The 12664-nt window shown below is 41.8% G+C and overlaps 1 protein-coding gene across 13 annotated transcripts in view; it reads left to right on the top strand.

Moving 5' to 3' along the window:
• Window positions 1-12664, top strand: part of ITPR1 (inositol 1,4,5-trisphosphate receptor type 1) — a 188162-nt gene that overhangs the window by 155849 nt on the left and 19649 nt on the right. For all 13 annotated transcript variants that reach the window (XM_068907210.1, XM_068907212.1, XM_068907209.1 and 10 more), the window contains 7 exons: window positions 866-988; window positions 4507-4682; window positions 5862-6026; window positions 7727-7922; window positions 9266-9367; window positions 11022-11161; window positions 12470-12635. In XM_068907210.1, coding sequence (XP_068763311.1) covers window positions 866-988; window positions 4507-4682; window positions 5862-6026; window positions 7727-7922; window positions 9266-9367; window positions 11022-11161; window positions 12470-12635 — 1068 coding nt within the window. The remainder of the gene's footprint in view (window positions 1-865; window positions 989-4506; window positions 4683-5861; window positions 6027-7726; window positions 7923-9265; window positions 9368-11021; window positions 11162-12469; window positions 12636-12664) is intronic.

Here is a 12664-nt window from a genome sequence, read left to right as displayed (position 1 = left end):
CCATGACCACTTCAGAAATCAAATCTTGCTTTGCATAACTCTTGATTGTAGCTGCAGAGATTATTAAAATTAGGACTCACTTTTAAAAGTATTTGTATGTAGCTTTAAGAATGTAAAATATGCTGCTGTTTAACTTTAGCTCTGCAGATGTTTGCATCCTTTGCCCCCAGTACAGAGAGCAGGTCACCTGAGCTTGAACTAGGTTATTATCTTGGGATACAGCTTGAAGTTAACTTGTCTCATGTGTTTGGCAGCCAGTCTTAAACGTTTTAGCTTTATTGTTACATCGCTGTGCTGCATTTGGTGCCCCAGTAGTCCACCTAGCACTGTCTTGGCTGCGTTTTTTCTGGCTGGCTGCAGTGGAAAGGCAGGTTGAGGATGGGTAAGCACCTAGTGTAGGTGAGCTGCTGGTAGCAGCAATAGCGGCGTGACCAGGAGGGACGGTGCAGAATCTCACCTGTGCAAATGTGTACGCGTTATCCCTCCTAATCGTTCTTTGTGTAGCTCTGATTATGTGAGCATGGAGTGTATTATGAGGGGAAGCATGAAGTCCGTGACCTCTAGGATTTCTGAGCTCATTCTCATGCTGCTGCTAAATCAATTCATGTTTGAAAAGGCTTTCCCTTTTAACATTAGTCCTTTGCCGTAAAGTCCTATCCAGGAAACTGGAAATACCCTAGAGATAAAGAGTAATCAAACTTCAGCATAAGCAATGGTTGTTGCTGCTGTTGATATTGTGCTTCTCGGCAAACTAAAAATAAACTGAGTTTTGGAGGAGATCATTTTTTTGTATAGGCTTCTTGTTTTTTTTGAAATGCACCTTTAAAAAGTGTTGTGTGTTTTTTTTTTTTTTTTTCTTTTGCAGCTCAACCTTTCCTGTACTGGTGTGCTCGCAACATGTCCTTCTGGAGCAGTATTTCCTTTAACTTGGCTGTCCTTATGAACCTACTTGTAGCATTTTTCTATCCATTCAAAGGAATTCGAGGAGGTACCAATATTTAACATGCAAAAATATGTGAACAAATAAGGTTTAATGGGCCAAATTCTGTTCCCCTACTCGTCTGTGCAGCCATATTAATTTCAGTGGGGATAGTGGAAGAGAAATTGGCTTTTCTCGATGCTGTCTTGAGGTTTCACCTTTGCTGTTTTCTGACTTAACTGAATTTAAAAAATGGCCTAGTATTGGCGGAGAGATCATGGTGGGGAGGTACGTTGAAACGTTATTTTTTGAAGTCGTTTCTGTCTTGAGGCATTCATAAGGAAAATGTGGAGTCACGCTTCTTCCTAGGGGGAAAAAAATATCAAAGACAGACATCACCTTTAATTACATGACTGTTCTACTTTGTTTTAAAGTTCTATAATTAAGTATTGAACTAAAAGTATAAGAAATGTTAATTTGTTGTTTTTCTTGCGCTTGCATTTTATTAATGTCATTTTCCGTAAAGCTTCCGTGGTTACACAGGAGCACTTCAGGAGGGCTTTGTGTGTTGCGGAGCTGGGTAGGTGTGATTACCCCGTGTTAGCAGGTGAAACCTGCAGGAGGGAGGCGACTTGCTTCGCGCCAGGCAGTGGAAGACCCAAAATAAGAACCCAGTCTCTGCTCTGGTACTTCTCTTCCCAGGACATTACCTCTCCGAGCGCTTAGATCAGAGCTTGGCTTAAGGAACTAGGGGAAGCTTGCCAGCCTTGTCTCCCGATTCTGGAGCAACCTGCCATTCTGAATTTCCTTGCCATAAGTGGGTAGCAGCTGAGCTATCGTTTCTAGCATAAACTATGTGATAACGTGCACTTCATGAGGGATTGCACAATCTTGCTGCAATAGGTCTCATGGAAGTTATTTTTGATCCAAACAGTGGGTTTGTGAGAGAGAGAGAGATGGTTCTTAGAGCCAATTCAGTAAATACTTCCAATGAGGATCTGATTAGATCCAGCTGGTCTTGCTTAGATTCAGCATCTCTGAAGGATGCACCCTAAGGCAAGCTGATTGGTGGGTTCACATTAGCAAAAATCAGGAAATATGGACAAATATTTATGTGAGTGTCTGTACAATGTGTTTATCACTTGTAAAACTGGCATAGAGGAAATGTCTAGGTAGGAGCTTTTGCCACGTTTGTGTCAACTGGGGTAAGTAAGAACCCCAGAAGTAAAACCTCATCCTGGAGAGTGTGATTCATGCTCAAGCCCTTACTTTTTCTTTTAACATTTGCGATACAGCAGGGCCAGACAGATTTTTATCTTCTATTGAACTTCTCTCTGCATCTCTTTCCTTTTGTTCATTGCATACTACAGAGCCTAAAGAAAACACAGCTCAGAGATAGCAAGTAGCCTGAAAATAAGCAAATTCTCAGCTGAGCTCTGTATGTGTGACATAAATGCTACTTCACCATTTCTGTGGTTCACCGGTTAAGTTAAATTGGCGAGAGCCTTAGTTTTGTCGAGTAGTGTTGGATGGCATGTTACGTTAGCGGTGGGACAAAGGTGATCAGCGTGGAGAACTTGCATTTAGGGATTTTACATCATGAGCAATGCTCAAATACGGCATGTGAGAAAGTACAGGATGTGTGGGACCAAAATCTGATGTTACTGAGCGAGGTAGTTTGGTTGGTTCAGCTAACTCATGAAACATCGGACTCTTGTTTCAGCAGCTATCCCTCTCCTGTGGCACCAAGCGATCCTAGCATACTGCGGGATTACCGGCATCCCTTTCTGACCAGCTGGTGGTTTAAAGGTTTTATCAAGCGCAAAGAGCAACCAAATTTTCCATCTGTAGTCTCAAAGGTCACAAGTTAAAATTTAAAAGTCTGAATTTATGGCCGCTAGTAAAGCTGCTAATTAAACAAGCTCTTTGAGATTGCAGGTTGCAAGTCTGGGGGGAATCATTTGGCATTTTGAAGATGCCCTACCCTGCATATTTGAAATACTTTATTTATCAGGTAAAGTTTTGATAAAATCTCCTCTTCAACCAGTTATCGTCAAGAATGTTTTTTTTTAAAAAAAAAAAAAAAAAAAAAGGTACATATATAGCTTTAAAGAAAGCAGGCTTTCCAAAGCAGATCATTTGGGGGAAATTCTCAGTGTCTCGAATCACTCAAACACGTTGAACTCGGAGCAGTAGATTAGCATGACTGTGTAGCAGAAGCTGTAAAACTTACGACTTCAGTAGCAGAAACAAGCTTGGATGCCTAGAATTAGGTACTTAAATTGTAAGAATTCCAGAGACATGGAGAACTTTCTATCAAGTCTTCCGAATTACGCCTGCCTTCTGCCAACAAGCTTGTAATGGACTCCACATGCTCGCGGCAAGCGCTGCGGAGCTAGATTGGGTGCGGACAAGCGGTGAGTGCTGGCTTGCTGTTCTGTAGCTTCCAAGGGCACGAAAGCACTAGACCCTGCAAGGAGGCGCTGAGCCTCTCGCCACGCTCCCGCACCCAGCGCAGCTCCAGCCCTCCCGAGCGCTCTTCTGCCCGTTCGCCCCTGCTTCCCCGCTCCCTGCAGCTGGGCTTTCGCGGCCAGGTGACCGCTTTCCATGCTGCACCTCTAGGCTTCCGCCAGCTGCGAAGGTGGTTGCTGTGGTGTTCTGGGATCCTGAACTCCCTTCACACGGCGGAAACATCTGTTCGACTTTATGCTTATCAAGCTTTAATCTTCATCTATCCTCTGCTGTCTTTATTAATCTGCAGTGATTTGGAACAAAATTAAATGGCTGCTTATTGTAGTCGCATGAGAGTAACGTTGCCCAACCCTTCTGAGTTTGGGAGGAGAAAAGTATTCCCTGAATATGTTGCTCATAAGACGCAACAGCCCTCTAAGCACCTGCAGAAGGGCTGCTGAGTGAAATTTGGGGGAATCTCACCTTTTTGTCTGAGGTACCAGTTATTTGAAGAAAAACACTTTTTCATGCAAGTTTCAAGAAAAGATGCCTTTTTATATGCTGCACAGACCCAGAGTTAACGGTATTTTAGGCTGAGTATTTTTATGGTTCTTTCACAGAAGTATGTTTTTAGCAACACTGGCTGATATTATGTAAGCAGATAGTCTCATGGGACAGTCTAAATAGAACCAAAAATAGCAAGAGATGATAAAAATTGGTACAAGGTTTGTGACCAAAAGCATAATAGAAGAACAGGCTATGAATCAGGACCTGATGAGTGTGTTGTCTGTCTTTACCTTCCCATTCAATGCATCTACAGAACATATTAGCAAAACACTTCTCCTTTTAAGCATTGAAGGTGTGCAAGGAACGAACAGTAAAGTGAAGAATCCTATAGAACTGATGCTTATCATTTGCATAATGCTTTAGTAACAAGTTTGTAATTAAAATCTACTGAAGGCATTAAGTTCAGACACTCCACTTACCACTTTGAAATCAGTAATGTCTGAACAGGGAGATTAATGATGTTGCACAACAGTGAGATAAAATGGCATTTATCTGACTCTTCTGGTTTTAGTTTATTTGGTAACACAACGTATTGAAGGTTTGCTTTTTGTTTTTTCTCTCTCTCCCAGGTACCCTAGAGCCCCACTTGTCAGGCTTGCTGTGGACAGCTATGCTGATTTCTTTGGCTATAGTTATAGCTCTTCCGAAGCCCCATGGTATCCGAGCCTTAATAGCTTCTACGATATTACGACTAATATTTTCAGTTGGTTTACAACCTACTTTATTTCTTCTGGGTGCATTCAATGTAAGTATTGAGTGGGCTTTGAAGCTCTGTTGCATCTTATGTAAGGGTTCCTTATCTGCTCACGAAGATGTTGGACAAAAATAGTCTGGAACATTGTGGCAGTGGCAGCACCGGTTGGTGAAGAAGTAATTCCCACTTTGGATTGGTTCTTAATAGAAGTGCTTTGCTGTTTTTCATTTAATCCTGATTCCCTAAGTTGGAGAGCTCTAAGGTTTTGTCACAGTCTAGTAACAGCTCCCACCCCAGCTAAAAACGTTAAGATGTCTCTGCGACCCTAAAGTACTCGGAGTTGTTCTCTCAAACCCTTCTCTTGTTCAGCGACTAAACTACAGTATTTATGAGGTTGTGTAAGATTTACTAAACAATACATTTCCCAAATGTCTGTCTGTAGTCTGCCTGCCAGCCAAAAATGTGACACTAAGCAGTTTTACTTTAGTAATGTGTGGACCGAGCATGTAAGCTGAGCCACCAGAGAACTTCATTAACACTCAAACCTGGATACTTGCGGTCTCTCGGCGAGTAAGCCGAAAAATGTTTCTCTTTGACAGAGTCAGCAGGAGCTGTGCAAAGATGCGTCTTCTGGAAGTCTTTGCCTTTATTGCAGTGCCCAGCTTTTAAGTGCATGATTTAATAGTACCCCTTGTCATCAAAATGTGTTACCAAATGCCACGTGCAACAGAGTCAGAGTTGCACTGGTAGCAGCGGTGGTGGTGTTATCGATAACTATAGCATTTAACAGGCCCAGGTAAGCGTAAGGGAGTTTGAGAGGTGCTGTACGAGAGGATTACTAAGTACCTACTCTGAGGCCGAATTGCTGAGGGAATCTGGAGTACTCACTCATTAACAAGCAGTAGAGACTGCTTCAGAAACATAAGTGCTGCTGTAGCCTAGAAAGTTATTTGATCGCAGGAAGAGCGGTGCTTAGAGTAGTTTAGCTTCCTCCCCCCCCCCCCACACGTATTTTGCTAGAGATCTGGAGTTTAATTTTGGCTCACTGTTGGAGCTGTGCAGAAAATGCAACAGAAAGCAGCTTGTGACTCTCTGTAAAATGCTATCATATAACAGACACTGTAGCATAGCTGCTGATACCATCAAGCTGAGTTATCATCGGCTTTGAAAAATTGCCTTTATTTTTGTAAGCCACATATTGTAACTAACTTATGGTTAATCTTTCCGTAGGTTTGTAATAAAATCATTTTTCTGATGAGTTTTGTGGGTAACTGTGGAACCTTCACTAGAGGATACAAGGCAATGATCATGGATGTGGAGTTTCTGTATCACCTACTGTACCTTCTCATTTGTGCTCTGGGACTCTTCGTACATGAATTTTTTTATAGTTTGTTGGTAGGTATTCGTTTTGTTCCTAGGATGTTTTTCTATACGTCTGTAAAATCCCATCTCGGGCATATCTAGATGTGTTTTACGCCGCTTCCTTTCCATTTTAGTAATAGGAGACCGTTATACAGGCACTCTTTTGAAAACTAAATCTGGCCGTTTTGCTTAGGGGAAGTTGCTGTGGGAGACTGCAGGATTCCTGCCATATCTCATCTTCCTCTTTTTTTGTGGACAAATGAGAGACTTCTGTTCTTAAGTATATGATACAAGAAATGTTTTTGGTTAAATTTATTTAGAATTACTCACTACAGGAAATGTGCAGTTGTAAAGAAGGTGCTTAGCGTTTCCTTTTTGAAGGTTAATTCTCAGCCAGCTGAGGTAAGAATTTTCTAAGTTAGATGCATCAGGCTTGTGAGCCTGCTCTGACTTCCAAGATAATAAAATAATTTAAATTGCTTTGACTCCAAGTAATATCAACAGCTGGTGAAGGTTTAAGTCTTCTCAGGGTCACATGAGTTGTTACCTACATGAGGGGGGAAAAAAAAATAATTGAAAAATCTGGCCATATAAATGCTAGCTAAACAGTAGGCACTTGTGGAGTTACCATGCTATGAGTAAAAGGCAAACAGTTCTCGAAGATAGCTTGTGCTTTGTTATTGTCAGTAACTGTAACAGTCTGTCCCTGTTTTCTGAGCCCTTGGTTTACTTTGGAGGCTCTGCTTAACTGTAGCTAGACTCTAGACCTCAAACAATTGACACAGATGCCTGGCATATGGGTTTTTTTTTCTGTGTTGGGTAGAATATGTCTTGCACAACACATACCTCTAAGAATAAGCAGTAAAAGAGTACATCTAGAGATGGTGAAGAAAATGTGTCACTTTTAAAGTAAACCTTCAGTCCCTTTAAGAATTGTGTATTTTTGTCTATTTGTTTGATACTTGCTAGGTCCTCTGGTAACTGAATTAGTTATTTTCTGCACTCACATAGGTCCAGTTTAGCTAATTTCTGTCCTTTCATTGTCAATAAATAGCATAGCCAGCTACGTGCCTGGGCCGCGCTGGTGAAATGTCACAGGCCCAGCAGAGTGGAAAATGAAGGAAACTATTTGTAAAGGTATTTAAACAAAGAGCGTTTGCTTACCAACGCTAATTTGATAAGAAATATTGCTCACTTTAGTTATGTACTCAGGCAGCTAAGACTGAATTTTGAATTGTGCTATTTTGAGTTTTTATAAGCTGAGGCAGCTAATGCTAAAGAAAAAAGTGCTATGGTACCTGTTAGCAGTTTTATGTCAAAGCACGCACAGTGCATTTAGCATTTAAGCAAGTAATGATCAGACACTTTACTAGGTTAAGCAGCATAGCTCCTCAAGTCACGTGTGCGGTGTTTAGTTGGTGGATGTGCCAAAAAGCATCCGTGGTTTCACCGGGTGCTGCAAAGTGCAGGTGAAGAGGTGAGGGCAGAGCTGCCTCTGGGCTTCGTGTCTCAAAGCGCACGACACAAGAAAGGTGCAGTGGGGGCGAGTGGCCCCCGAGCCTCCTGCTCAGTCTTTCTTTGCCAAATTTTAACTGTCAGCTCTTTACAAAATAATAATAAAAAAAAATTGTATCGTTAACAGGCTACCCCATGTTATGACAACACATAACGTGCCACCGGTTTTATTGGTAATAAATTTGTGTAACGGCCTTTGCTTTTGCCTTTTTCCCCAGCTCTTTGACTTGGTGTACAGAGAAGAGACTTTGCTGAACGTCATTAAGAGTGTCACTCGCAATGGGCGCTCCATCATCCTGACCGCTGTGCTCGCCCTCATCTTGGTCTACCTGTTCTCAATAGTGGGATACCTGTTCTTCAAAGATGACTTTATCCTGGAAGTAGATAAGCTCCCTAATGAAACACTGTTGCCAGGTTGGTACTTATTCTTACTGTTCCAGTGCTAAAGAAGGTAATGGTCTGGTTTCCTGTGGTATGCTGAATGTCTTCCACTTTTTGCAAGACGTGCTGGTTACCTCATAAATTTTCTTACAAAGGACACTGTTAAATAAAAACCAAAACAAAAAACAGTTTGGCACAGACAGCTACCCCAGGGTTTCTACAAAACACTGTGATATACTACAGTGTGAAGAAGGAAGGGGTGGAGGAACCCCTGGAAATAGCACTTGGCTGTTCTGCACACATTTGAGATTTCTCTTCTCACTGTTTGCTAAAACAGCAGAGATTATCTAATTCAGCTGCACCTACTCCTTCCCTCAGTTTAATTACAAGCAGACTTTAGGTAGGCCATTGTGGGGAAGGCTCTGCGCTGGGAGAAGTCAGTTCTGCCTTGGTTTGCCAGAGCTGGAATGCTTATGTTGGCTTTTAATGGTGGCTTTTCCTTTCAGCATAACGAGAATTAATATCTTATCTGAAATAACTGAATGAATATGAGGAGAAATGACCCTCAAAAAGATGCTCCTGGCAACTAGAGCTTTCTATTCCTAAATTTATTTGCTCGTAGTTTGTATAGATTGCATCAACTTCCCTCACTATAGTTTAAAATGCATACTAGACTTTCCTGCGCAGAACTTAGGTCGCTTACTGTAAGTTAGAAGTTGGGGGGTTCTTTCCATGCTGTAGCATCAAGCAAGCAGCTCACTGGGTGGGAAGTATAGGACGGAAACTTGTTACAGGAGGGATTTGGGTTTTGTCTAGTTCTGACTTTGTTTTTGTTGGTTTTTTTTTTTTTTAATCTGACGCTTGAGCTATTCAGATAAGTGTTACCTAACATTCTCACCATTTTTATTTTAATTTTACCCTCAACCCTGTGAGAGGCCCAAACCTGACTGACCCTCTTATTTCACATTTCCCATACAGTTGGAGAAATGCCAGACATGTGACTAGGTGGCACTTCACTTATTTTGGTACTTGCAAGGCACTGTAAGAGCAAGTTTTTAAGTCATCTTGAAAATACATTCACTAGAACATATTTTTGGAAGAATTTCAGTTACTTTCTCAACTTTGGAGCTGGTACAAAATAAATGCACAACTTCTGTCTTAAAATTTTTATTATTTCTATGAATTAATGTTTGAATGTTAGATCATTGAACGTGTGAACCAAAGTATGGTGGTCCTCTAAACTCCAGGAGAACATACAATTCTGCATCTGACTAGTAATTGCTCACTGACTGTGGTGAGGTACCTTAATGTCTGAGAACTAACCTCAAAAAGCCTGGAAAATGTTAAACCATCTGATTCGTCAACTTGTGTTTTAGATCGCACAGAATCAGGTGAGACCATGACTGGGGAGTTTCTCTATTCAGATGTGTGTAAAGCAGGTAGTGGTGAAAACTGTTCTTCAATCATTCCTTCTGAGCGTAAGTATCTCCTATCGTATTCCTAAGTCATAGCTTGAGTTTTCACACTTTTTCTAAAGAAGCATATTAAATTAAAAACAGATTAAGTCATGTGTTAACAAATTGGGGAGCAAAGCTATCATGCAGCTATTCATCTTGAAAGAGGATTAATTCAAGTCAATAGCACAAATGACACACATGGTACATGAAATGTTCAAGCTAGAGAAACTAGAACTAAACCATACTTTGATAAAACCCTGTCATATTCTTAAATTATCTACTTGATCAATTTGAGAAGGAAGTGATGTAGTTTACCTCTTTAGGAAGTTTATTATTTTAGAACATTAGACTATTAAATGTGATCTCAGATCACCAAATCTGGTGATTTGACCTGAACCAAATGTGATCTCTGTGAAGGATGAAGCAGAGCATTGTTTTTTAGTCAGTGTTATTCTGTCTAGTTAACTAAGGAAACCATTTTTAATATGTCAGCAAGTGCTCCGTGGATTAAGTAGACATGGTAGGTTTGGGATTTTTTTAGATCAAGAAAATACATACGAGATGTTACTTGTATTATCATCAGCCTCAGATTAGGTATTGGAATATTTCGGTTTTATTTCCTAGAAAATGTAATTTACTTCTGTGAGGTTTATGTTGCCGGCTGTGAGAGCCAGCCGGAACATCTCCATTTCTCTTAGAAATGGAGCTCTTACGTGGTCAAATGTTTCAAAGGTCAATAATGGCCACAAGCCCGTGCTCTCGAGAAGAGATGTGTCTGTTTTGCTCAAAGTGTTGACTCTTAGTTTACAAAGAGGACATGATACAGGAATAGTTTCTCTCTTCAGCTTTAGGAAGAATGCGCTTTGTTGTCTATATGCGCTTTGGTTGCAGGAGGGATAAGTCCAGAGACACGTTTATGTCATAAATAATCAAAAAGACCTTGATGTTAGTGATGCCCAAATCTTCTGGTGCATGGATACTTCTGGATTGCGCAGGGATTTGGGCCCATCGAAGGCTCCCCATGGGAAGGGGGATCCACTTGTGAGCGTATTTATTATGGAGTGAAAGCCATGAGACTTTTAATTGGGGCAGGGTGGAGTATATGAGATTAGGTGATTCTAGCAGTTCTAGAACTGAAAGAGTGAAGTCAGAGGCTTCCGCCAAAAGGATGGAGGGTCAAAAATAGTGCGTTACTTAAAGTGCTGTTTCCAGAAGCAGTGATATTTTAGCCATTGGAAAAAGAAGAGTGAGAGTTGCCATTCTGAGTGCAGCCCCAAGGCTGTGCAATCTGTTAGGCACCAAGGGAGAGTGTAAGAGGCAACACTTTGTCCTCCGAGCTGTCAAAAAGCTCTGATTCTGTATAAACAGGCATCTGGTGAGCTCGAGCTATGCACGCTCGCAGGCATGGAAAGAGAATTTTAACCCAGTCAGAGACAGCAGCTAAAACAGACGAGAAAATCCCAGTGGGGAGCGGAGGGCAGGCCGGAGCCAAGGAGGCGGCCCGCTCCAGCGCTCCGCTCTGTGCCGATTCCGAGCGAGTTTGTAACACCGGCCGGCAATCGGGCAGTTTTTGCAAAAGAGGGGGAGCGCGCGTGTCCCCAGCAAAGAATGAGGAGAATTGTTTAAAACTGATCTTTGTCTTCTATAAGCATGTCTCTGCTTGCTGTGTTAATAGAAGTGATTGCTGAAGAAATGGAGGAGGAGAATAAGGAGCATACGTGCGAGACGCTGCTGATGTGCATTGTCACGGTCCTGAGTCACGGGCTCCGCAGCGGGGGCGGAGTAGGTGATGTGCTCAGGAAGCCGTCCAAGGAGGTAAACTACCGCTGAATGGAGGCGGCAGAGCGATAACTGTAGGGCTGGAGATCACGTTCTGCTGGGGAAACTGTGTCTGCAATCTATTTAAACAGATGTAGGATACGTTAGGAACGAAAAGGGACTACAGTTTCCCTCTGTGTGATCAAGTTAAGTCTCTGTGGTGTCACGTTGAGCAGCAGCGTGTCCAAACAAGTTTCCACAGATCCTTTTTCTCCTAGTAAATGAGGCTCTTTTTTTTATTTTTTTATTTTTTTATTTTTTTAAAGCTTAAGGACTGTCCAGAGCAGGGCCCAAATGAGCAGGAGTGGTGTAGCCAACAGTCTGTGCTTTTGCAAATGGAGTGGAGGAGAGCCTCCTCTGGGAAGGAAGGGCTTTGTGCGCCTGGAGCCATCATCACAGCACAGCCAAAGCAGCAGGGCCTTCTCCCAGTGCCCCAGGCGGCTGCTGCGGCTGTTTCTGTAGCTGATTGTGTCCGAGTCGCAGGCTGTCTTTGCCTCGTCGTTCCCAAAACTGAAGGGGCAGGCCTAGTTGGAGGGGGTGCTTTGCACCCTGCGGCTGTGGAGAAGGTCCTAGGTCCTCCTCAGTCCCTGTTTCACTGTCCCTTTTCCAGTAGCTTTGAGTCTGCTTGGTTTGCACTAGGTAATGGAAGGTAGAGCAGTGTATATGGTCTGCAATTTCAAACTGTTTATGTTTAGCCTGATTTCTGCTTAAAATGGTTTAAAAGTTACATAATTCCTGATAAAACTTAGGCCCCCAACTGGTTTAGATGTTTCTGAAAATGAGACTTAAGTGCCCAGGCCTCCAGTAAACATGAAATGTGCCCTGCTAAGTGCAACTTAGTTTCCTGTTTCAATTAAGAGGATATGCATGATTGTTAACATAAATGAATGAAACTACTATGAAATTCCAGTAAAAGACTTTATAGTCACAACTGGTACTATCTGGACATAGAAGCAGATTATTAAAGGGGTATAATTAGGAGCAGCTTGCAGGGAGGGAGGTATGGGAAGAGCCAATTTCAGTGCGTATGTGAGAAGAGGAGAGACTTGTAGATGGTAAGCAGAAAGAACAGCTTCATAAAGGCTGTATACTGTTATCTGACTAATTTGACTTTTCTTTCAGTAATCTTGCATTTTAGTTTCATTTAATGTTTTGAGTCCTAAGTTATCACTGGAAAGCATCAGAAACAGCAACTCTAGAGGGGGTGGGGATAGCGTGCACTGTTACTGAACTGTGAGAAAGGAAGCCTAAGGGTCAGGCGTGCATGTATTTGGGTTGTTAATCATTAAATTCTGTATCTTGCAGGAACCTCTCTTTGCTGCTAGAGTGATATATGATCTGTTATTCTTCTTCATGGTCATCATTATTGTCCTTAACCTGATTTTTGGTGTGATCATTGACACTTTTGCTGATTTAAGGAGTGAAAAACAGAAGAAAGAAGAAATTTTAAAAACTACTTGCTTTATTTGTGGTAAGTGAAGAAACACATACTTAAGAACC

This window comes from Struthio camelus, chromosome 14 (assembly GCF_040807025.1).
Source record: "Struthio camelus isolate bStrCam1 chromosome 14, bStrCam1.hap1, whole genome shotgun sequence".
Classification (NCBI taxonomy): Eukaryota; Metazoa; Chordata; class Aves; order Struthioniformes; family Struthionidae; genus Struthio; species Struthio camelus.
The sequence above is the reverse complement of the archived record's forward strand: the minus strand, read 5'-3'. Positions and strand labels throughout refer to the sequence as shown.